Source organism: Chelonoidis abingdonii, chromosome 4, assembly GCF_003597395.2.
Source record: "Chelonoidis abingdonii isolate Lonesome George chromosome 4, CheloAbing_2.0, whole genome shotgun sequence".
Lineage (NCBI taxonomy): Eukaryota > Metazoa > Chordata > Testudines > Testudinidae > Chelonoidis > Chelonoidis abingdonii.
In genome coordinates, this window is record NC_133772.1 from 92,807,995 (window position 1) to 92,831,347 (window position 23,353).

The 23,353-nt window shown below is 45.1% G+C and overlaps 2 protein-coding genes across 5 annotated transcripts in view; one reads left to right on the forward strand and one right to left on the reverse strand.

Moving 5' to 3' along the window:
* Positions 1-1,197: 1,197 nt before the first annotated feature.
* Positions 1,198-7,916, forward strand: SPR (sepiapterin reductase). The gene has a single exon (XM_032802547.2). It carries the CDS (start codon positions 1,379-1,381, stop codon positions 2,192-2,194), a length of 816 nt encoding a protein of 271 aa, XP_032658438.1. The 5' UTR covers positions 1,198-1,378; the 3' UTR covers positions 2,195-7,916.
* PAK6 (p21 (RAC1) activated kinase 6) overlaps positions 4,038-23,353 on the reverse strand; it is a 57,935-nt gene continuing 38,619 nt past the window's right edge. For 2 of the 4 annotated variants that reach the window (XM_032802540.2, XM_075065474.1), the window contains exons 3-10: positions 19,119-20,884; positions 15,050-15,673; positions 10,571-11,059; positions 10,119-10,252; positions 8,744-8,870; positions 8,320-8,445; positions 7,417-7,551; positions 4,038-5,248 (exon numbers count right to left, since the gene is read on the reverse strand). In XM_032802540.2, the coding sequence (XP_032658431.1) occupies positions 5,081-5,248; positions 7,417-7,551; positions 8,320-8,445; positions 8,744-8,870; positions 10,119-10,252; positions 10,571-11,059; positions 15,050-15,673; positions 19,119-19,364 (2,049 nt within the window). In that variant the 5' untranslated portion in view covers positions 19,365-20,884 and the 3' untranslated portion in view covers positions 4,038-5,080. The other 2 variants (XM_032802545.2, XM_032802546.2) reach the window with 2 other exon arrangements.

The following is a 23,353-nucleotide window of genomic DNA, read 5'->3' on the forward strand; positions in this document are numbered from 1 at the left end:
GCCCCAGCCAGCCCAGCCACCAAAGCTGTGGGTGGGCTTTAAAGGGCTTTGAGCTCTCCATAGCAGCAGGGAGCTCCGAGCCTTTAAATCCCAGCCGCCAAACTGTGGGTGGGATTTAAAGGGCTCTGGGCTCCCAGAGCAGCGGCAGGGAGCTCCAAGCCCTTTAAATCCCAGGCCCAGCCCCAGCCCTGCCACTGGAAGATCTAGCTCCAGCCATATACTATGTAAAATAGGCTTTTAATTAGTCTTACCTTGATTATCATTAATTTTAATTAAAGATTCACCCCAATGCACAGTCAACCTGTGGAATTCTTTGCCAGAGAATGTTGTGAAGGCCAAGACTACACAGGGCTCAAATAAGAACTAGATAAGTTCATGGCAGATAGGTCCATCAATGGCTATTAACCAGGATTGGCAGGGATGTTGTCCCTATCTTCTGTTTGCCAGAAGCTGGGAAAGGGCAACATGATGGATCACTTGATGATTACCTCTTCATTCCCCCTAAGACACCTGGCATTGGCCACTGTCAGAAGACTGGATATTGGGCTAGATGGCCGTTCTTATTATGTCATGTAATGAAACCTCCAGGAATATGTCCAACCAAAATTGGCAACCCTAGGCTGGGGGGGGTCAGAGGCAGAGCCCCTGCTAGGCATAAGCAGACTAAGCAATTGCTTATGGCCCCAAGCAGCTCCATGGGCCCCGTATTAATTATTAGTATATGTGTGTGTGTGAGGTGGGGTAGGGCCCCCAGTGGGCTAGCACCAGCACTGGTCAGTGGGACTCCTGGCCAGTTGAGCTAAGAAAGGCGTGGTCAGGGGTCAGTTCCCAGGGGGATGGTAGGACTCTGGCCTGGCATCACCCACCCAGGGAAGAGGCTAACCATATTTCAGGTTCCCCAAAAGAGGACACTGGGGAGGAGGGAGCTGGAAGGGGGTATGGTTGGAGGTGTTGGCGGGGTGTGTGCATACTGGGAGGGTTACCTGGGGGGTGCTGGATGGTGTTCCTGTGGCACGGATACTCACTGGAGGTGAGGGGCGCTGTCACAGTGGTAGGCGCAAGCCCAGGACCCAGTGCCAGCCGTCAGTCAGTGACTCCCTGCGGGACCCCCTTGCCAGGGCGGGAACCCAGGTTGCCGGGGAATGGACCAATCAGCTTCTGCAGATGCAGGGGCGGGATCAATCCGGGCTCTTTCTGAGCAGCAACTGTCGGCTGCGAAAGAGGCCTGGACTTGAATTTTAAAGTGTGATTCTCAGAACGTTAGGGGCAGCTGACTGCAGGAGGAATCACATGGTGCCTAAAACCGGCCCTTTGGCCTATTCAGCCAGCCCCGCCCTCTCTCTAGCTGCAGGCCGGGCCAGGCAGCCAGAGTGAGCAAATGGCAGCTGGAGAGAGAGCCGGGAAAAGACAGCTCTCCTTGGGCAAGGCCGCCTGCATCCTCACCGGGGCATCCCGGGGCTTCGGCCGGAGCCTGGCTCTGCTGCTGGCCCCGAGGCTGGAAACTGGCTCCATCCTGATCCCGGTGGCCCGATCGCAGGGGGGCTTGGCCGAGCTGGAGGCTGAGTTGCGGGCCAGTTTCCCCAGCTTGAACGTGCATTCCGTGCAGGCTGATCTGGGCACGGAGGACGGGCTACAGCTGGTGCTCCGAGCAGTCCAGGACAAGCTGCCGGGAGCAGCTGATCTGGAGCGGCTCCTCGTCATCAACAACGCGGGATCACTTGGAGACATCTCCAAATCTTTTCTGGATTTCACCAGCCCAGCCGAAGTCAACAGCTACTTTGCTTTCAATGTCACCTCGGCGCTCTGCCTCACATCCTCCATCCTGAAGGCCTTCCCGGGGCACCCTGGCTTGTGCAAGACTGTTGTGAACATCTCCTCACTGTGTGCCCTGAAGCCCTTCAAGAGCTGGACGTTGTACTGCACTGGGAAGGCCTCACGGGACATGATGTTCCAGGTGCTGGCCCTTGAAAACCCGGACGTTAGAGTGCTCAGCTATGCCCCAGGGCCGCTGGACACGGAGATGCAGCAGCTGGCCCGCACCAAGTCCGGAGACCCGGACGTGCGCCAGCAGTTCCTCCGCATGAAGCAGAGTGGGCAGCTGCTGGACTGCGGCGCGTCCGCCCAGAAGCTGGTGGCTCTGCTGCTGGAGGACACGTTCGCCTCCGGGGCACACGTAGACTTCTATGAAATCTAACCCGCCAGCTTGCTGCTCCCCCCACGCCGCGGCGGCTGCTTCTGCAACTCGGCTACCTATAAAATGCCCTCGGCTTTCAGAAGGGAAACCAGCTGCTGGACTGTGACTCTCCTTTCAAATATGCACCGGCGAGAGCGGACCGCCCACCAAGAAGGGCCTTGGCCGGGGAGCTGTGGTGACGCTGGCGCTGCCGAGCCAGCACTCCCCGGACGGGTCACAGGGGCAGCAGCACTGGGGTGGGAGGCGGTGCAAACAGCGCCGTCACCCTGGCAACCGCCGCGCAGGGCGCCCCCCACTCCTAGCTGCCCTGCCCCGCCCCATAGTGAGCAGCGGGCGGTGAAGGTCGTTGCCGCAGATGTTACCGCGCATGCTCAAATGTCCGGCCCCACTCGCAGCGAGGCGGCTCATCGCCGGGGGGCTGAGGTCGGGCTACGCCGGGCGCAGTGACCAGGGTCTCGGGCTTGGCGGCCGCCGGTGACGTGGGGCAGGACCCTCCCTGGGCGGCCCTCGCGAGGCCGCAGCCACCTGCAGTGGTGACCGCCGAGCCCCGCCCGCTGTCGCGTTACCTCGGCTCGGCAGAGCCGGGGCCAGAGCGAGTAGTTGTTTAAACGGGCAAGTACGATGTCACTGATTATAAAATTTTGATATTATATTGTGCTTCTCTCATTCATAGTATCTCACCTACTTTACAGAGCAATGAGTGGGATGCATGTATGCAAGAACTGTGTAGATAAACAAGAATCAGATGCTCACGGTGCCTTGAATATTAGAACTTTTGTTGTGTTTTGTTTTAGGGTGGAAACTGGAATTAATCTTTTCGAATAGTGCAATGGATTCTTTGATTTCATGTCCCGTCAACATGTAGCCTTACTAAAAGTTCAGCCTCCCTTCCCTCTGCCTTTTTTAGACAGCATTGGGCTGCAGCTCAAATCCTCCTGTGGAATTGGAACTCTCCAACCTGTGTCCCATCAAGCCCTCCTTTCAAGCTCTAGCTTTCTTGCTGTGGTCCCCCCTAGTTATGAAATCATCCTCTCTAAAGTAGGTGAGTGTATTTAGAACAGACTTGTGGCTCAAACACTTACCTGCTTCTTTCCATCCTAAAACTATAAGCACCTTTTTAAAAGATCTCAGAAGGGCAACTGCTTAATGAATAGCTCAAGATCTACTTTATTTTAAAACACAAGTGCAAACAATTCACAAATATAGACAGTTTCAAATTATAAGCCTGTTTAAAAAGGCTCTGCTCTTTTGCTTAAAAAGGCTCTGCTCTTTTGCATAAAAAGACAGGATACCTGGAAATACAGAAATTTTTTGCATCAAAGTTTCATCCAGGTGGCTAGATGATTTCAAGTTATTTATTACAGCTAAAAGTCTATAGCAAGATCTGTAACAGGGAAAGTGGTAGAGGGAAAGAGGAGGCTAAAAAACTCCTAATTCAATAATTAGGTTAATTTTTTAGGCAGTTGGGGTGCCCTAAAAAGAATCCAAGTTTCTATGATCTTTATGATTTGGCTGCAAAATGGGATCCCAGTTTCACAGATAAGACTAAGTTCCAGATATCTGCATGACTTTAAACACATTACTGTACATGTTAAAACCTGACCCAGGAGTCAAAATGACCATGACTATGTCACTGATAAATGAGCTTATACAAAATTCTAAATTTACTTTAAAAAAACATTGAAGGGGCTCCTTAGACAAACAGAAACCTTCAGACATATCAGCAAGGACATGCCAATAACAAATCACACACGACCACTCCCTCCCCTCCTCACCCTTCACTGTTACAAAACATGGGAGGTGGAAGCCAAACATTCCCACCAAGAAAACAAACATCTTCCAGTGGAATTGACAGGACATCTTAATTTATTGAGCCTGTTACAGTATTCACAATCCTACAAAGTGCTACCTAGCAGCTGTTTCAAGGCAGCATTGCTTGATATGAATCCAATGTACCCAGGGGGACCTAGACCCTGGGACAAGCTTTCTTAAACCCTTCCTGCTGAGAACACCATTTTGCCTCCTATTTGAGTCAGTGTTGGAGAAGGCAGTGGTGTTACATGTTATGAAGCTTCAGCCATAGGATTCTGGTAGCAGGCAGTACATTCTCTATAGAGAAGAGAGAGACACAGACACACACTTAGAGAAGGCCTGTGCAAAGGAGCATCATCTCTCCACACATCTAAGATCATGCAGTCGACTCAAGACAGACCACTTTTTTGTCTTGTTAAACTACATATATTCTCCATAAAAATGAAGCAGTTTGATGCAAAGAAGGAAGTTGTAATGTATGTTTGGTTGGTTTCCATCTGCCCTCCAGGTAGCTTTTTCAGGCCCAATGATGTTCACACATGTGGAATGAGATAAAAAAGTAAGAGAGTCTCAGTGTTGAAATCCTTGTGCATTGTTAAAGATAGGATTTTTTAAAATGCTGGTGCCCCAAAATGAGTCTCTCTGGGGTCAGCTCAGGACTCCAGTGTACAACTAATATTAAAAAACAAAGATCACATTTCTGTTTGGGGAATATAGTTCCAATTTGATAGCCAGTAGTTAAAATTTTCCAGAGTTTGCAGACCCTTCAATATACAAATTCAAACATCTTTAAAATGCCATTCTTGTAAGAGAAATATGAGATTCCAGAAGCCATGTAATGCCTCTGTTTTGTTCTTGAGATAATGGGTCTGACTTGATTGTCTTCAGCAAAAGGGAAGCAGCTAAAGGCTGGGGGGAATTTTCACATTCATCCTTCCAAAAAAAAATACTGACAAGTTCTAAGCACTGTTCGCAGAGTGACACTGCTTGAGTCTTGGTCAAGTACAACAAGTATTTCCAGCAGAGAAATTGCATTTCCAGTGCTGGGATACTGGCTTTTCCCCATGTGCAGAGTCAGCAGGTGGAGGTGCGCTTCCTGTACTGCTGAATAAGGGGGACTAGGCACTCTGGAAGTCCAGTCTGGAGCAAGAAGGGGTGATCCAGAAGCTCTTGTGCTGTTGCTCTTTCTAGGGGATCTCGTGTCAACATCCGTTCCAGGAAGTCTCTCAGAACTGGAGAAGTCTGTGGAAAGAGAACCAATCAGGTCAAGCGACTTATGGAGGCAGGTCAAAGATTATACAATAATAGGTTTAAAAAAAAAAAGATTCCTGTGCTTGATTAAGTGAAAAATCAGGTGTTCCCAAACAAAAATTTAAGGGGGAAGGACTCCCTTATGGATATTCTGCAGTACTTCATGTTAACACTAGGTGCTCTATTTGCACATTCGTGTACTGTAGATCATCATTTTTATTGGAGTTGGCAAATGGCAAGTATGGGATTGTCTCTCCTTGTCCCCAGATTTATGTTAGTTTTTGCCTCTCTTTCTGTTCTTTGCTCTGCTGTGTGTGGTTTGCAAGAAAAAACATCAGAACTCTTTTTTTGAAGTGACAATATATGTCCCTTCAGAAATTAAGATTTTAGTAAATTAATCCTTGTTCCTACTGGTCACAGAGAGGGATTGGGGAAAATGGCACAAGGCAGCAAATTTAAAAACAGTTCAGAATGAATCTCCAATGTCTGGAGTGGAAATCTGGTACAGCTGGTATTTGAAGATGAGTAAATCTGCACACACTTAAAAACATTAGATCTGAACACCATTGCAATGTTTTAATCATTTTTAATGGGACATTGATATGTACAACTCCCTTTAACAACAGGATCTGGATGTCTAATGTCACATGCTGGACATTTCTCTATATCAACATCAAAAGTAGGTAACAAGTAATCACAACTTACACATCTATTTTAATGTCACTAATTAAATTTGTTTTCGTATAGGGATAATTTACACAGTTTGAGTTCACTTATAGCCAGATTCTGCCAACCCTGTTTGCATTAAGTAGTACTTTATTGCATGAGTAATTTCACTGACTTAATTGGGGCTACCTGAGGGGTGAGGCATTACTTAACTAAATGCAGGTGGCAGAATCTGGCCATTAGTACTTAGTCTATAAAACGGTCTATATTTTGAAAGAGGTGAATTCTGCTTAATCTGGTCAACTCAGTACTGCACTAGTTGATCATAGTAACAGTTAATTGTAGTAATGGAGCACTCAATCCTCAGTTGCAACTGAGCTGAAGTCACATGGCTGGAGGGAGAGCTGATCATAGGTACTCTTATGGTCCACGTTCTGGTCCCAAGGTCTGCTGTAAATCAATTCACTCCCCCATCCCAAGACAATTTAGAGAACTCAAAGGCTATAAATTATGCTGGTTGGTAATTGCCCCCAAGGGGTCACCTCATCAGCCATGGGTCACTCTGAGGGAGAAGTGCATACACAGAGGGAGCAGGACAGAACTGGCTCTGTGTCACCTAAGGATTCTCTGGGGCTAAAATCTGGTCCTGAGATTTTAATAGTTTTTTGCCTTTGCAACACTAATAACAGCAATTTCTACTCATTTTATCCTGTTAAATTAACATTGCACTCTTAGTGGAATAATTCAGTTTTAGTAGTGAAGATCAGATACACAGGAAGAACATGATAATTCACAAAGCTATAAAAATGAGTTGGTTTTTCCAACATCTGGACTGAAAAAAAGAAAAATGTAACTAGTGACTGAAGAGGAAATCACTATTTCTGAACATTAGTGCTAATTTTCTGTAAGTAATAATCAAGGTAGGTTAATTATCTGAGTGGCTGCAGTTCATTGCATGAGCCATCATTTACCTAGAATCATTCCTTTCTTTTAAATGTGAGGTGGCTTTGCAGCTGAGAGCGCCATTAAAATGGAAGATTTCAAAACACCAGGTGCAAGGACCCTTGCATTTGCTACTGTGATGACTTGGCCCTGTTGAATTCAGCAAGATTTTTGCTCATGACTTTGCCAGGACCAGGATTTGATCTAATCCTATAAGGCAAGCAGTGCTACAATAACCGAAGACATTTTACTAGGGATAGTTTACACACTAGCCACTAGGTGTCAGTACCTTGCCATGGCATTGAGAGCTGAAAGAGACCCTTGAGTAGAGTCTACTGAGTTTCATGGAAACTAAGAGATAAATCCACCAGCCTATTGCCTCCAGAGAACAGGAATGAAAGTGCCTTCCAAGAAACAACGTTCTGGTGTGATTGAGATTCCATAGCCAGATGTGATATATTAATAAACAGTCTATCTGGGCCTCAGCTACTTAGTCCCTACATGGCAATCAATGATTCATCAGGTGCCAAAGTGCCTGCAGACATACTGACCTTGTGAGAATTTTTCAGTTTAGGAGGAGAATGATCACGGACTCTCTTCATTGCTTGGACTGGTGAGTCACTGAAATAGGGGGGTTCTCCATCCACCATCTCTATCACCATGATCCCTAGAGACCAGATATCCACCTGCAGCAGCAGAGTTTTACATCTGTGAACACAGTCAATAGCAGTAGTCGACTGCTCTCTACTCATGATCTCTTTGGGGGTGAAGAAAAGGTTGCACCTCTAAAACAAGTGCTATAACATCTCAGACAGCTCTTTGATCTTATTGAAAAAGTGAAATATTAAACCAGATTAGCACTAACTGGACTCCTTGCATGCTGTCTTAGCATAGATTGTGAAGACTGAATGGACTATGGAGACTGGCCTCCCCAAGAGGCTGCTCCTCCCAGGCTGGGACTCAGACACAGTGATGATGTTGTTTGGAGATGTCCGAGCAATGAATATGCAGTTTATCTGTTGTATGGATAAATAAAGGCTTATCAATCTGGTATCTGTCACCTGCCCTGCTGTTTCATAAACATGTATGTGCATGTTTGTCAATGTTCCCTTTCCCTTATCTCTCCTCCTGGAAAATAGGATAAATTAATTCAGTGATTCCAATTCATGTCCCAAGCTTCTCCTTGCTAGAGTCATGCATGCATGCAGGGTTGTAGCAAGATTCAGTAACAGTTTAAATTTAGTTACACCCTGTTTATATTAGCAGACTAGACCATGTTTTAACCATGTCAGGGAATAACTGTTGTAACCAAGTTTTCTGTCATAGTTGTATTTATGTTGATATGGGCCCTAAATTTCTCCTCAGAAGAGAAACAGATTGTTAGCTCAGTGAGTCCCTGTAAATATCTCAGACTGTTATTTGCTAGCTCTTGCATTAGGAAAGCAGTAGATTACCTCAGTAGTGTATGGGGCCCTTGAAATAACCTCCGGAGCCATCCAGTATGGAGTTCCTACCAGGGACTTCCTTTTTGGTACATCTTTACTGATCTGAGCGCAGAAGCCAAAATCTGAGAGTTTCACCTGTGTGAGAGGGGGAAGAAGGAAGATCACTGGAATCTTTAACAAAGGAGGGAGTTGACAAAGGGACAAAGATAAAAACCAAGTGGACAGAGGCAAGATGACTGGATAAGACAAAGAGAGAAAAGTAAAAGAGAAAAACAATAAGAAGGGTAGGAGACTAAATAAGGTTACAGCAGCAGAAGATAAGAGAAGGTGGGACTAGGAAAAATGAGAAAGAGAAGGAGAGGCTGATGGGAAAGGTCAAAGGCAAGAACCTGGGTGAGTTGGACACTGAGGAAGTTAAACAGAGGAAGCCTACCCTTCCATCGAGGGTCAGGAGAATGGAGTCGCTCTTAATGTCTCTGTGAATCACACCCTGGGAATGCAAGTATGCAAGGGCTTGCAGCACTGACTCACACACTGTCGCAATTTGTTCCTCGTTTAGCCTGAAATAAAACCCAGAATTGTAAAGCTGCCTCATGTTTGACTGTACAGGTTAAATGAATAACAATCTCCTAAAAGTGCAGTGTGACCCTTCAATCAACTTTCCTTTCTATTATCAGTAATTTTTCAAGATGTTTACTTTTAGTTCACAATGATTAAGTGTCCATATCACAAAAAACATGAGTGCAATCGGAAATGAGTGGTACCATTGTGGGTAATTTTTTTTTTTTTTTTTTTGCAAAAAGCCAAGAAGCAGATGAGCCTGGAGCCTCAAATACTTTATAATTCACCCCTATGTGGCTCCTCCAGCTCAGGGTTGAAGCAGAGTAATGTAGGAAAGCTTGTACTGCCGCTGCCCTGTTGTATTGATAAGTAGATTTTTGTCTCAAGGGCTGACAATTCAGATTCTTTCACAAGTATTAAATTCAGACAGATCATGTTTGTAAAACAGATTTTAGATTTAAACAAGAGCCGTGTCCCCAACTTCAGATTCCAAGCTGGTATGCTAAGCCAGTGGTTCTCAACCTGTGGCCCAGTCAGAACACAGCAGTGGCCCAGGCAACATCCTCAGTGTATGTATATTATGGTGACCAGATGTCCCGATTTTATAGAGACAGTTCTGATATCTGGTTCCTATTACCCCCCACCTTCTGTCCTGATTTTTCACACTTGCTGTCTGGTCACCCTAATGTATATATAGATGTGTGTGTGTGTGTGTGCGCGTATATATATATATATACACATACATATACATACACACACACACACACACACACACACACACACAAAAAGTTTCCTTACCTCGTCAAATCTTTTTTTAAACTTTTCCTTTATTTGTTTATGTTTAACGTAGAGGTTTTTTTGTCTCAGCTGCTTGATTGCTTACTTCTAGTACCAGATGAGGTGTGTGGTTGACCGCTCAGTTTGTAACTCTGAGGTTCTATTATATTACACTCAAATCTAGTTAAAGCACAGAGTTTTTATATGTCCAATATTTCAAATACTGGGTCACCAGCAGAGAAAGCTTTGGGCCTTATGAACCTAGGTGCTTCCCACTTCCTAGGTCAGAGGAACCACCACTTATTGCAAAGGAATTGGTGGCTTCAGTTATAAAAATTTGACAGTTACAAGGCATTGCAATCATGATCATTACAAAATCTTTGCAGAACAAAAATGAATTTCATGATGCAGGTCTTACAGTCATGCTATTGCCTATCGGGCAGCATAATTCTTTTCTTTGTACTTCATACCTGATTTGAGAGACAATGTCAGTGAGGGCTCCTCCCTGCAAAAATTCCATGAGAACCCAGAGTTCCTCTCCCACCAGGTAGCTTTTATACATCTCCACCACATTGACATGCTGATAGTCTCTCATTATCACCACCTGAGAAAGTAGGAAATGTGTTTCACCACACAACATCACCACCCATAACCATAGAGCAAAAACCTCCCCCAAAGATCTAGGTGGGCTCCATTCATCTTTCTGTCTCACGTGATGCAGGCTCACTGAAACACTCATGCCCCCTCTCATTCTTATTATCAGACTCACTTCATTAAAAAGGAATATGGTCCTTCTCTTTCCTCCTTTTACTATCCTCATCTCCTTACCATCTTTCCTCCATGAAAAATAAAAATGAGCCTATTGCTGGCCTTGCTTCATTACAGAAAGCACAGTCCACTGCTCGCCTGTTACCATCCTCACCTCATTAAAAAGAAGTTCCCGTCGCTGCTGCTTTCTCAGGTCCATCATCTTTACTGCCACCTGTCGCCCTGAATGCTTCTCACGAGCGATGCAGACAATGCCTGTGGATCCTTCACCAATCTTTACATAGTTCTCCAGCAATGTCCGGGGATCACCCTGGTCCACCACCATTCGGAGTGCGGCCTTGAACTGCTCATGAGTCACGACCACAGGGTCTTCATTGGCCAACTGTCCTTTAGCGGAAGAGTCTTGGGACAGGTGAAGGTTGCTGGAACTGGTCTGAGTGTGTCTGTTTCGGGGGGATCCTGCTGGTGATGGCCTGCCCTGTGGCAATGTAGTTGCCCTCTCAATTGGGCTCTTCTGGGGGGTACCAGCTTCTGAAATCATCCTGGTTAAATCTGGTACTGGCTGATCAGGTGGAAGAGACTGGGCTTTGGTTGAAGGGCTGCGTGGAGAACCCCATTGCTGGGGCCTGAAGAAAGCATTGGACTGAGAAGAGTGGATTAAAAAAAAAAAAAGTGTTGATTAGATTAGTAAGAAACAGAAGGCTGCAGAGATCAGAAGTATGTTATGCCAGTGTGGTCCAGTGAATAGTGCACCAGATTAGGAGTCAGGAGAGCTGGATGCTATTCCCTGTTCTGTCATTGACCTACGGGATGATTTGGGACAAGTCACAGAGGCCGATAATTTCAAAAGTAACTAGGGATTTGGGTGTCCATCCTGAGACACCTTCAAGGGGCTGACTTTAAGAGGATAGGAGCTAAGCACATTCTGAAAAAAAAAATCAGGCCCCTAGAAAGTGTCTTAAATTGGACACCCAAATATCGAGGCACCCAAAATCACTAGGCACTTTTGAAAAATATGGTATGATCTGTGCCTCATTTTTTTCATCTGTAAAAATGGGGGATAATGAGTCGTACATAACTTTGTCAGTCACTTGAGTTTGATAGATGAAAAGTGCTATGTAAGTATTCAGTTACGGGTGCAGGGAGAGATTTAAGTAGGCAGAATGTAATTCCCCAAATTGGAATTTGGCCAAGACAACAGAATTAACATGCTTTGTTTTGGGAAAAGTGCCATGGGATTTTAATAGTGTAAATGGGCAGTGTCTCATTGGAAAGGTCAGACCTCCAGCAGCACAGAGCCATGTGACACCTTACTATGCCACTGGTTCAGGTCTGACTCAAAAGGAATCTGAATTACCAACACTCTTTCCTGCAGTACTCAGGACTCTCTCTGGAGACCTCCCACTCAAGTACTAAATAGGCACAACCCTATTTAGGGTACGAGAGCTAATACAATCACAGCTTGCAGTGATAGAGCTTCAGAATAAACATACTCTCACTCACACTAATAAAATGGATACTAATAAAATGGATAGAGCTCCCGAAAGGATAAATCCTACAGAATTTAAGATGTCTAAGCATCAGCGCTCACCCAGGCGATGTTGACTAATTGAAATTCAACATAAAGTGTGGTCAGCTGCAAAATGAGAGAACCTGTTCCAGTTACACTCCACAGTATCAGCTTCACCGGAAAGAGCTTAAATCAAAACACTTTCCATTGTCAATCAGCAGCAAATCAATCATTTATAAGTTATAGGTAAACAAATATTCAGTGGGAACAAACCTTTCTGTCATTATTTAGATTGAGAGTTGAAGCTGATGGTGCAAGCGTAGAGGGAAACGCAGATAATAGTTACTGCTATAGAGAGAATTCTTCACTTCAGAAATCTTCTTGAGATACTGAGAGAGACACTAAACTAGACCTTAACTATATAAGCCTGATCTTTTATTAAGGATTTCTGTTGACAATAAAAACTATAGATGTGTAATATCTCCATACACTCATTATCAGGCACTCACATACAGATACCCGTGTGTGCAAACATGGCTATAAAGTCATTGGCACACATAGAACGCAAATACATACATTAGTAACTGCCTGTTAGAAATGACTTCCTGCTCCCATAGCAGCTCTACTCCTGCATTCCAGCACAGACATGCTCCTGACAGGAAGGTATTTATTTCTGAACTGTTGTTTTGTTGCACAAAAAAAGGAGTGGTTTTTTTTTTTTTTTTAAATATATAACCTAAAGCACACAAAAGGCCTTTACATGCACACAGGCTCATACATGTCTGTCTAACCACATGCAAAGACATTTCCTGCTCCAGCCCTCTATCACCCCATGTATACACACGTTCCTAGGTTGGTAACTGTGGATGTTCCCTTGTCCATCTGTGTGGAGGATGACAAGCGCACACTGTTCCATCCTTACACATTGTTCCCTGTCTGTTTGTCTAGGCATACCTATCCCCATTTTTATCCAACTGTATTCCCAGGTCAATCTGTCCAGGGTTACACATTTCCCTGTGTACATGTTATTTTTCCCCCACTTCCACACACACTTAAACTTCTGTGAGAATATAGAGCAAGGTATCTCAGACAGGTCCTTTTTCTTGCTACAGGGGAGGGCAGACATGGTCATTCCTTACAGAGGCTTAGGGCCAGATCTTCAGCTGATGTAAATCAGCATAGCTCTGTTTACTTCAGTGGCACTAATTTGACTTACACCAGATGAGGATCTGTTTTGCTTTCAGTGCCACTCACAGACAGGCAGAGAGACTTGTGCACAAAATGAGAAAGAAACAGGCCCAGAGACAGAGAGTTCTGTAAAGAGACAGGGTGAGGGACAGAGAAAGCAAGAAACACAGAGCTGTATTTGAAAATTAAGTGTCCATTCTTTAAGGAAATGGAAAAACATTCCTGTGATTGTTCTCATTTGATTAAGGGCACCACCCTCCGGCATCTTATAGCAAATCAGTTCTGCTGGGTCAGAGATCCCAGTCCCCACCTGTCTTTGTCACCTTCCTTAGAATAAAGGGACATAGCAATAACTAGGAACTGACCTGCAGGGAACCAACCCATCTTACAGAAGGCACCAAACAGTTATTAGATGGTAATGACTTTTGAAATGACCTCAGCTGAATTGAAAACAGTGATCTAGAGGTTTTCTACTCTATAGCCATTATCAGTGCCATGAGCCATTGCACCAGTTGCTTTTTATTCTAGTCATACTCTTAAAACAAAGAGGCTTCCAGGGAATGGAATAGTTGTGAATCATCTCATCCCCACCAACAGTAGGGTTTAAATAGATTAGAGTCAGAGTTTAAAGTCAGAAGAGACCACTACATCTTCCAGTCTGACCTCCTGTATATCAAAGGCCGCCACTAAACCCAGCAATGGAAATCAGACCAAAGCAAGTGAGACCCACAGGAGACTAGACTATTATGTGCCACAGGCAGAGAACTGGAGGGACCAAGGTGCACCAGTGCTTGAGGCCCCTACAATGGCAGGGAGATGATTAAATGACATACCACATAATCCCAGTAAGTGACCCCACCCTCCAGAGGAAGGTGAAAAAATGCCAAGGTCGTTGCCAATTTGACATGCGGGAAAAATTTCTTCCAGACCCCACATATAGCCACCAGTTAGATTCTGAGCAAGTGACATCAGCCAGACAAACACCTGCGAGAGAGAATGTTTGGTGCCACCTCAGAACCCTGGCCCACCACATCCAGTGTCCCATCTCCAACCATGGCCACCACTGATTCTTCAGAGGAAGGAGATAAAGAAAACCTCCCAGAATACACTGCGGGGGGAATCCCTTCCTGACCCTTGGTGGTGGCTGGCTGACACTCTGAAGCACGAACTTCAGGAGCATAAGATATAAACCTGATGTGAGCCCTAGGGCTATTGAGCCCTGCCCAATACTCTTGCCGGAAAAGGTCAGTTTGCATCTGTAAGCCTACTATACGTTTAGGGCTTGTCTGTATCAACAGTGTGTGGAAAGCTGGGGTATAAATCTATCTTGCACTAGTCTGCTGTGCACTAAGTGTCCAAGTGGCCCCTACTGCCATGCGCTAAAAGTTTCCTAATGTGCTTTGATCTATCCCATTTTAAAATGGAGTAAATTAAAGCACACTAGGGAACTTCCAGTGTGTGGTAGCAGGGTCAACTCAGACAGAGGTGGGCACGCTAGTGCAAGGTTGATTTACACCCCAGCTCCCTGCACACTAACTGTTCAATTAGACAAGCCCTGAGAAAGGGTTTGCAAGTATAGATATACCAACATAGCTATCCTAGCAAGTCCTCCTTGTAGATATAGCTCCTAGAAGAGTGCTTTTGCCGGTATAAATTATGGCCCATCAAACTAAGCTATACCAGGCAAATGCACTTTATACCTGGTATACCTGACTGTCGTTTTGAGCTATGCTCAGCAGCCTATTTTCTGAGGAACATTATCATTTGTCTCTGCATGGACTAAACTGCCCTTCCACTTTGGGTCTGTATTTTTGACCAGCACTTCTTTGACTCTGTCATTAACCTAGCTGGAAGTATGTTGTTGTGAAAGTAAACTGCAGCACTATAAAAAAAAAAAAATCAGTGTATTTAGGTTTAAGCAGTAAGTACATGTACCTTAATCTGCAGGGTGGGGCCTGACTTATTTGAGTCACCGGATGAGGGAAACACACTTCGTAACAGCCTCCGTTTCAAGCTGTTTTCCCTCGATTTGGGACAAGGGCTGCCCTCCCAAGAAGGCCTGGGATTCACTTGTGCCACCAGGCAAGGCTGGGGCCAACATTCTGAGCTTCTTCTTTCAGTTTTATCACTCTTCCCAACCAGAACACAGGTGTGCTGTTGGTGCTGCGAAACTGAAGTGAGCTGGATGCAGCGCCCATCCTCACCTTGGAATTCTGAAGGCCCAAGGGACTTTGCTTTCATTACAATACCATTGGGATGAGATTGCCCATCCATCCTGGGTTTATAATCTGGCCACATAGTCTGCCTTCGGGCTGCTTTGCTTCCACCATTGCAGTTGAGGTAGTTTCCATATTTGTCTTCCCAGTCAACCTCAGGGCTCTGAAGATACATGTCTGGGAGCCTGTCCTCTCCCAAAAGTCCAAGTGACTGGGCTCTTCTCCTGCTGGTCGGGCTCTTTCCCCTTAGAGTGTTGGAACTGATCACAGAAAGCTTCTGAATATCATTCAGTATCCCAGAGATATATCCCTCCACTTCGATGCTGCTGCCCCTCACTACAGTCTGTCAAACACACAGAAACAAAAGGCAAAGTTAGAGCTTTAACCCCTGAGGCTGAGAACGTCAGGGGCAGGGGTTGAGCTTTGTGTCTGGCTACTCATTGAAGTTCCAAGTAGGGGGGAATGTTTGGCTTCTTCATTGTTTTTATTTTTTTAAAGTTTGATGAACTGTATACTGCTGTGATAAAGAGTGGGACTAGCTAACGTAACAGAGCAGGGAGGCATTGTGTTCCTCACACTGCTTTTCTAATGCACCTCAATCCTGACCTGCAACACTCCTACTAGTTCCAGGAGTGGGCATCTACTTCAGTCCTGACTTTTTTTTATTCCTGCTGGTATTCTGGGCTCCACTTCATTCTGTAACCACACCTCACTTTTGACCGTCAGCCAAAGAAGCTATGAACACACACATGCACTTTTAAGATATCCTTATTGGAAAAAATTTGCATTGAACTAGCAATGAGTCCTGAGAGTTGGGTGTTAAGAACTTTGATTTTGAGTGCACTAGACAAGTTTCCTCTTTATTTATTGAGGTACTACTTCCAAAACTGAGTCTCCACAAATCTCAGTGCATCTTAATCTCTACCTACTTCCTGTTCCAGTACAAGGTCCTCCTCTTTTCCTACAGCTCTGTCAATGCATACATAGCTTAGCACCCACCAGCAGCCAAGCTGCCCCCCAGCTCCAGCAGCGCCTCCTGCCCACTGGCAGTCCCACAAATTAACTCCTCCCCCTCCCTTCCAGCACCTCCTGCCCACTGAGGAACAGCTGTTCTGCAGAGTGCAGGAGGCACTGGAAGGAAGGTGAAGGAGTGGGGATGGGGCGCACTCGGGGGAGGGGGCAAGGAAGAGGCAGGGCAGGGTTGGGGCGGGAAGAGGTGGCGTGGAGCCTGGGGCTGAGCAGAGGTTAAGCACTTCCGGGAAAAATTGGAAGCTGGCACCTGTGAATGCACATTTAAATCCTGCCTTTCTTCATCTGCTTTTAATTTTGGTTCCTCACAGTTTTTCCTAATGCTTCTTAATCCTGGCCTGTAAAACCTATACTCTTCCATTTCTGGGTCCCTCCTCTGTTCTGCCAAGCCACTGCAATTATAAATGGTGAACACACTACTGGAAACAAAAGGATTGCAGCAGTTCATAACTGCCTTGTAGGCAAATGATGAAGGATAAGGCATCCATCCAAACAACCACCAGTACTGTATGAGTGGCACGCCCTATACACTCAATATGCTATACAGCAGCCTAGCCATCTTGTTTATTTTGGAAATGAAAAGTTTAAGTGCTAAGAACTCAAATCATCTATTCTCCAGAAGACGACATAGTATCAGGGCCGGCTCTAGCCATTTCGCTGCCCCAAGCACGGCGGCACGCCATGGGGGGCACTCTGCCGCTCGCCGGTCCCGCGGCTCCGGTGGATCTCCCGCAGACGTGGCTGCGGAGGGTCCGCTGGTCCCGTGGCTCCAGTGGACGAGCGGACCCTCCGCAGGGACACCTGTAGGACGTCCACCGGAGCGCCTTGCCGCCCTCCCGGCAACCAGCAGAGCGCCCCCCCGCAGCATGCCGCCCCAAGCACGCGCTTGGCATGCTGGGGCCTGGAGCCGGCCCTGCATAGTATAATATCACTCCTACCCCTTGTGTGAATCTCAATCTGTATGAGGAAATCTTCCTATGGAGGGAGAAGTAATCTCCTGTTTGCTGTCTCAACTCTGGAGTTCTTCCAACCATGCTGAATTAATTACCCTGGGCCAGATCTTCATCTGATGTAAACTGACACCACTCCAGTGGAGCAACACTGACTTGCACCAGCTGAGAATCAGGCTCACTGTGAGTTAAGGAAGGAAATGCAGGGAAGAAAGATCCTATCAAATACAGGTGAGTTGAGGCCACTCAAACTCATTTAATTGTGTGTCCAATATCTTAGACACAGGCAAAATCATCTCTCTACTCCTGCTGTGGTAATACATCTTCTCATGTGTATACATGCATCTCTTGTTCTGCCTTCAGTTTGAACTGCTCTGTCAATCACCACTTTGATTGGGACATTGACTGCAAACTGGTTCCACCACATTTACACAAAAGTGATGAAAAGGAAAAAGCCAAAAAGGGTCAGAAACCCAGCCCAGGAGCCTATTCAGTAGGGTGAGTAAGCCTAAATTACTATTCTAGTTCACTCCTAAACCTCAGCAGTCAGTGTTTATAGTTTACCTCAGCAATGCAAACTTGGATAATGGTTTCTAAATGATCCACTAGCTTAAGCTGTGGTCAATGTAACCTCACCTCCTCCTCCTGACTGAAGCACAGGGAGGACAGAACAAACTCATCTCTCATGCTTGCAGATGGGGCAGTAAGATATGGGGCTTGCTCGTTCATCCTTTTCAGATTCATAGGTGGTTCACTAATTTGTTAGGCCAAACCTAGGATCATATTCCCTATGGATATGCTGGGAGCTCTCCAAGGTCCATCTCTTACTAAGGGCTAGTTGAATGACTGGTTCAGTGGTTCTCAAACTTTTTGTATTGGCAAGACTTTTCACAGAGCAAGCCCGAGTGTGACCCCACTTATAATTAAAAACCAAATTTTTTTATATTTAACACTATTTTAAATGCTAAATTTATAACCCTATTGCTTAAAATGAATTTACTTTTTCCTCACTGCTTTTAAATTAAGACTAAAACACATTTATCAAATTATTCTTATAGGCAGAAAAGATTTTTTAAATAGTTACTGATTAATACTGGAAGAAGGTGCAAAGAAACTTTGTCAATGTCACTGTTCACAGCAGACTTAGTGCCCCATTGCCACCCTTACTTCTGTACTGCCGCTGGCGGCAGGTGCTGCTTTCAGAGCTGGGTGGCCAGAGAGCTGTGGCTGCTGGCTGGGCGCCCAGTTCTGAAGGCAGTGCCACCACCACCAGCAGTGCAGAACTGCAGAAGTAAGGGTGGCAATGCTATACCATGCCACCCTTACATCTCCATAACGTTTGCCCTTTGTACTGGGGGGGGGGGGGCTAGGGCAAATTTTGGGGTGGCTATAGCCCCCGCAAGCCTCCCCCATCACCACCCCTGCCTGTGAGTCTGACTGTTAAATTATAAATTACGTTGTTTTTTTTGCCAATCTCAATGTTCTGATTGATCTGCAGTGCAATGTAACTCTTCAGCTGCTGAACAATCAAGCCCTCTGATGTCTCATTCCCAGGAGTGGCCTTAAAGAAAATGGCACCCTGGGCAAACTTCTATTTTGTCACCTTTCCTGTGGAGCCAGAGAGGTTTTACTCTGCTGTCACAGAAGATAAAACTTGGTCAAAACTGATACCTTAACCTCCCCTGGACTCCTTACAGATCATCCTGTAACATAAGAGGACATTTTTATTCTGAAGAACATAATAGGTGTTGCTTCATTTGGGTTGCACTGCATTTGACAGAAGGGGAAGGATTAACTTTCCTCTCTCACCTTCATAGGTTGAAGCTGCATCCTGGTGATTCTTGAAGGGTCTACAACTGGCTTTGGCCGTTTTAGGGTGTCTAGAATATTCTGCCATTGAGGGGGCAGGCCAATGAATTTACCCTCCTTTGGATCAAATGAGGTGTGGACCCGATGCTGGAAGTTCTGTGGAGCAGAGATCTCAGGTCGTTTCTTCTTCTTTTTGCGAAACATGATGCCTGAATCAGAGAGATCAAATGCATTAGATCTAGTCATTTATCTGGTCTTCACAGTAGTTACTGTACTGCTTTAATTAGGGTTGCTAATTGTGGTTGGACATATTCCTGGAGGTTTCATCACATGATATAATCTTTAATTCCCAGAAGCTCCAGGACAATCCTGGAGGGTTGGCAAACGTGCCTACAGTTATAACTGCATTCTAATTTCCAGTCTAACCCCTCTTTTTCCATTGCTCATACAAATTCCTTTTAGTCTGAGTTTTTCCAATCTTGGTCTTAGCCTAAATAGCTGAGCTTACACTAGGATCCATAAATCACCACTGATGTAGCTACCCTGTTGGGAGTAATGAGGGAGACTATAGATAGCTGTTTTTATGACTTCTCATTTAAATCTACTCAGAATAAGCTTAGATAACAGAGAGAAAGAGCCTGAGCCCTATCTATAGCTACCATCACTGTCATCACCAGAGGAGCTGAATAGGCAGATAGTTATGGGTCCTACTCTTCCTAGAGCAGAGAAAGCCAAAGAGAATTTTTTTGGAAAATTTAAGCAATGTAGGTTGAGCCAAATTTTTATCTGCAGCTAACTTTAAAAGTTGATATAGGCCTGAATCAAAGGCTCAGTTTTATTAGTATTTTTGAAAGGGCTATTTTAGATGTGGGGAGGTTGGGTATTAAATCCAAAGCTGGATTTGATTTTTGTGAATGGCCCCTACTTTTATAATAGGCTGAGACTAAAGCCACAAATCCAATACATTTGAACTTTGAGGTGTTCAAAAAGCTGAGTCCCAAACTTGCAGCTCATGACCACCTCAATACAAATAGCTACCAGAGTTAAACTTGCTGAAGAGATTTTATCAAGCCTGGAAAAAATTAGTGGAAATTTGGTTCCAAATTTATAAATGCTTAAAGTCAGCAATTTCATGTATCTGACCTAGAATGTTTTCTGTTTGTGGTTTTAAGGGCACGTTTAGCAGGGACACCTTATTGTCCGCCTAAAGCTGCTTGAGCTGTAAATTCCATAAATCAAGTATCTCCGGTTCAAGAAAGCTGCAAACTGTCAAGAATGCCACGGTTAGAATGATACTATTAGAAATAGCAGTTTGTGAAAGGTCATGATGAGAGAAATGGCCAGGGAGCCTTCATCAGGAGCCTAGCATTTTAGATAGCTCAGTCTAGGTAAAATGCTTCAGCACAGGCTCAGTGCTAAAGCTCTGTAGCATAAACTGAGCAGCCCTAGTTTAAGCAATGTATAATCCCCACTCTAGAAAATCCCTGCTTTTTGTCCCCTTTCCTGTAACTTCTCTCTACTTGGCTATCTGTCCTTACATTGTGAGTTTTTGGGGGGCAGGGACATCACTTTCTGGACATCTAGAAAATGCCTAGCACACAGTAGACTCTGTCATGAACAAATAATAAATGGGTGAAGTTCCTGCCAGGTTCCTCAACAAAGTTCCTGAGGGTTACTCACCAAAACACAAAAGCTTGAGCCTACACTTTCTCCCCAAGCTTCACTGTTCCTAGGGTTTCCGTGCAGGACTTCCTCTGCCCTCTTCCCTCAGAAAGACACTCCAATCGCTCTTGTATCCCATTTAGAGCTAACAAGCATGAATCAGAAGTAATTACTCTGTTCCTTTATTCAAGGTATTAACACCTGAGGTTAGGGTGACTCAGCAAAGGAACACTGCATTCTTATGCAGGGTTCTAGAACCTGACAGACATTTACAGTTTCCTAAGCCAAAGAACTCCAGATCTAGTTATTTTATTATTTCTTCACTTTTCTAAATTAAAAGGAAAAAATAGTGCTAATACTATGTTAAGATGGAAAAATCAAGCACTCTAAAGGGCAGGAATCCTGCAAATTAAAGTTATTCCCAGAAGTTGATTATGTTGCATATGTAGAATTTTCTCCCCCTCTCTCTCTTGTTCAGTTTAAACTTTAATACTGTATATTACTGTTTGTTGATAATACATTATAGGAAATACATAGAATGGGACAGTTACCATCTTTTACTTAAAAGCAGCAGAGAATCCTGCTTTTATAGTCCACCTTATAGACTAACAGATGTTTTGGAGCGTGAGCTTTCGTGGGTGAATACCCACTTCATCAGACGCAGGTAGTGGAAATTTCCAGGGGCAGGTATATATATGCTAGCAAGCAAGCCAGAGATAACGAGGTTAGTTCAATCAGGGAGGATGAGGCCCTGTTCTAGCAGTAGAGGTGTGAAAACCAAGGGAGGAGAAACTGGTTCTGTAATTGGCAAGCCATTCACAGTCTTTGTTTAGTCCAGAGCTGATGGTGTCAAATTTGCAGATGAACTGAAGCTCAGCAGTTTCTCTTTGAAGTCTGGTCCTGAAGTTTTTTTGCTGCAGGATGGCCACCTTAAGGTCTGCTATAGTGTGGCCAGGGAGGTTGAAGTGCTCTCCTACAGGTTTTTGTATATTGCCATTCCTGATATCTGATTTGTGTCCATTTATCCTTTTCCGTAGTGACTGTCCAGTTTGGCCGATGTACATAGCAGAGGGGCATTGCTGGCATATGATGGCGTATATTACATTGGTGGACGTGCAGGTGAATGAACCAGTGATGGTATGGCTGATCTGGTTAGGTCCTGTGATGGTGTCGCTGGTGTAGATATGTGGGCAGAGTTGGCATCGAGGTTTGTTGCATGGATTGGTTCCTGAGCTAGAGTTACTATGGTACGGAGTGCAGTTGCTGGTGAGAATACTTTTCAGGTTGGCAGGCTGTCTGTGGGAAAGGATTGGCCTGCCACCCAAGACCCGTGAAAATGTGGGATCGTTGTCCAGGATGGGTTGTAGATCCCTGATGATGCGTTGCAGGGGTTTTAGCTGGGGGCTGTATGTGATGGCCAGTGGAGTCCTGTAGGTTTCTTTCTTGGGTTTGTCTAATAATGGAGATATACCCATCTCTTAGAACTGGAAGGGACCCTGAAGGGTCATCGAGTCCAGCCCCCTGCCTTCACTAGCAGGACCAAGTGCTGGTTTTTGCCCCAGATCCCTAAGTGGCCCCCTCAAGGATTGAACTCACAGCTCTGGGTTTAGCAGGCCAAAGAGAGGCTCCACAGCATCTGACAAAAACCAGGAAGTGGGAAGCACTGGATAAAGTGCTGTAAATCTCAACTCTCTGTGGGGCAAGAAGTGTGTCAATAATTATTAATTAAAACCTCTTCATTGAGCCATGAGGATGGAAACATTCCTAAACTGAGTAACCAAGTGATCTTATTGTTTTAACCCTTATTCTTCCTCATCCACCCCCTCCCTACTCTTTGTAACCTCCCTCATTGCATCCCATTCATAATTATACTTAGGGCCCTGCCAAATTCACAGCCATGAAAAGCGTGTCATGGACTGTGAAATCTGGTCTGTTGTGTGCTTTTACCCTATACTATGCAGATTTCACAGGGGAAACCAGTGTTTCTCAAATTGAGGGTCCTGACCCAAAAGAAATTGCAGGAGGGTCACAAGGTTATTTTAGGGGGGTTTCAATATTGCCACCCTTACTTTTACACTGCCTTCAGAGCTGCGCGGCCGAAGAGTGGCAGCTGTTTGCCAGGCACCCAGCTCTGAAGGCAGCGCCCTGCCAGCAGCAGCACAGAAGTAAGGGTGGCAATATCATACCATGCCATCCTTACTTCTGTGCTGCTGCTGGCAGTGGTTCTGCCTTCAGAGCTGGGCTCCCGGCCAGCAGCTGCCGCCACTCTCCAGCAGCCTGCACTGCTGCGAAGTCTTCGCAGCAGTGCAGAAGTAAGGGTAGCAGTACTGCAACCCCCCTTTCCCTCTACAATAACCTTGCAATACCTCCACAACTCCTTTTTGGGTCAGGCCCCCTACAATTACAACACTAAAATTTCAGATTTAAATAGCTGAAATCATGAATTTTATGATTTTTAAAATCCTATGACTGTGAAATTGACCAAAATGGGCCATGAATTTGGTAGGGCCCTAATTATACTGTAAGATCGATAGGGCAGGGACGATGACTTTCTATTTGTTTTGTAAAGCCCC

Excerpts from the sequence above, each read along its gene's own strand:
- SPR (XM_032802547.2), top strand. The coding sequence starts at position 1,379 with ATGGCAGCTGGAGAGAGAGCCGGGAAAAGACAGCTCTCCTTGGGCAAG.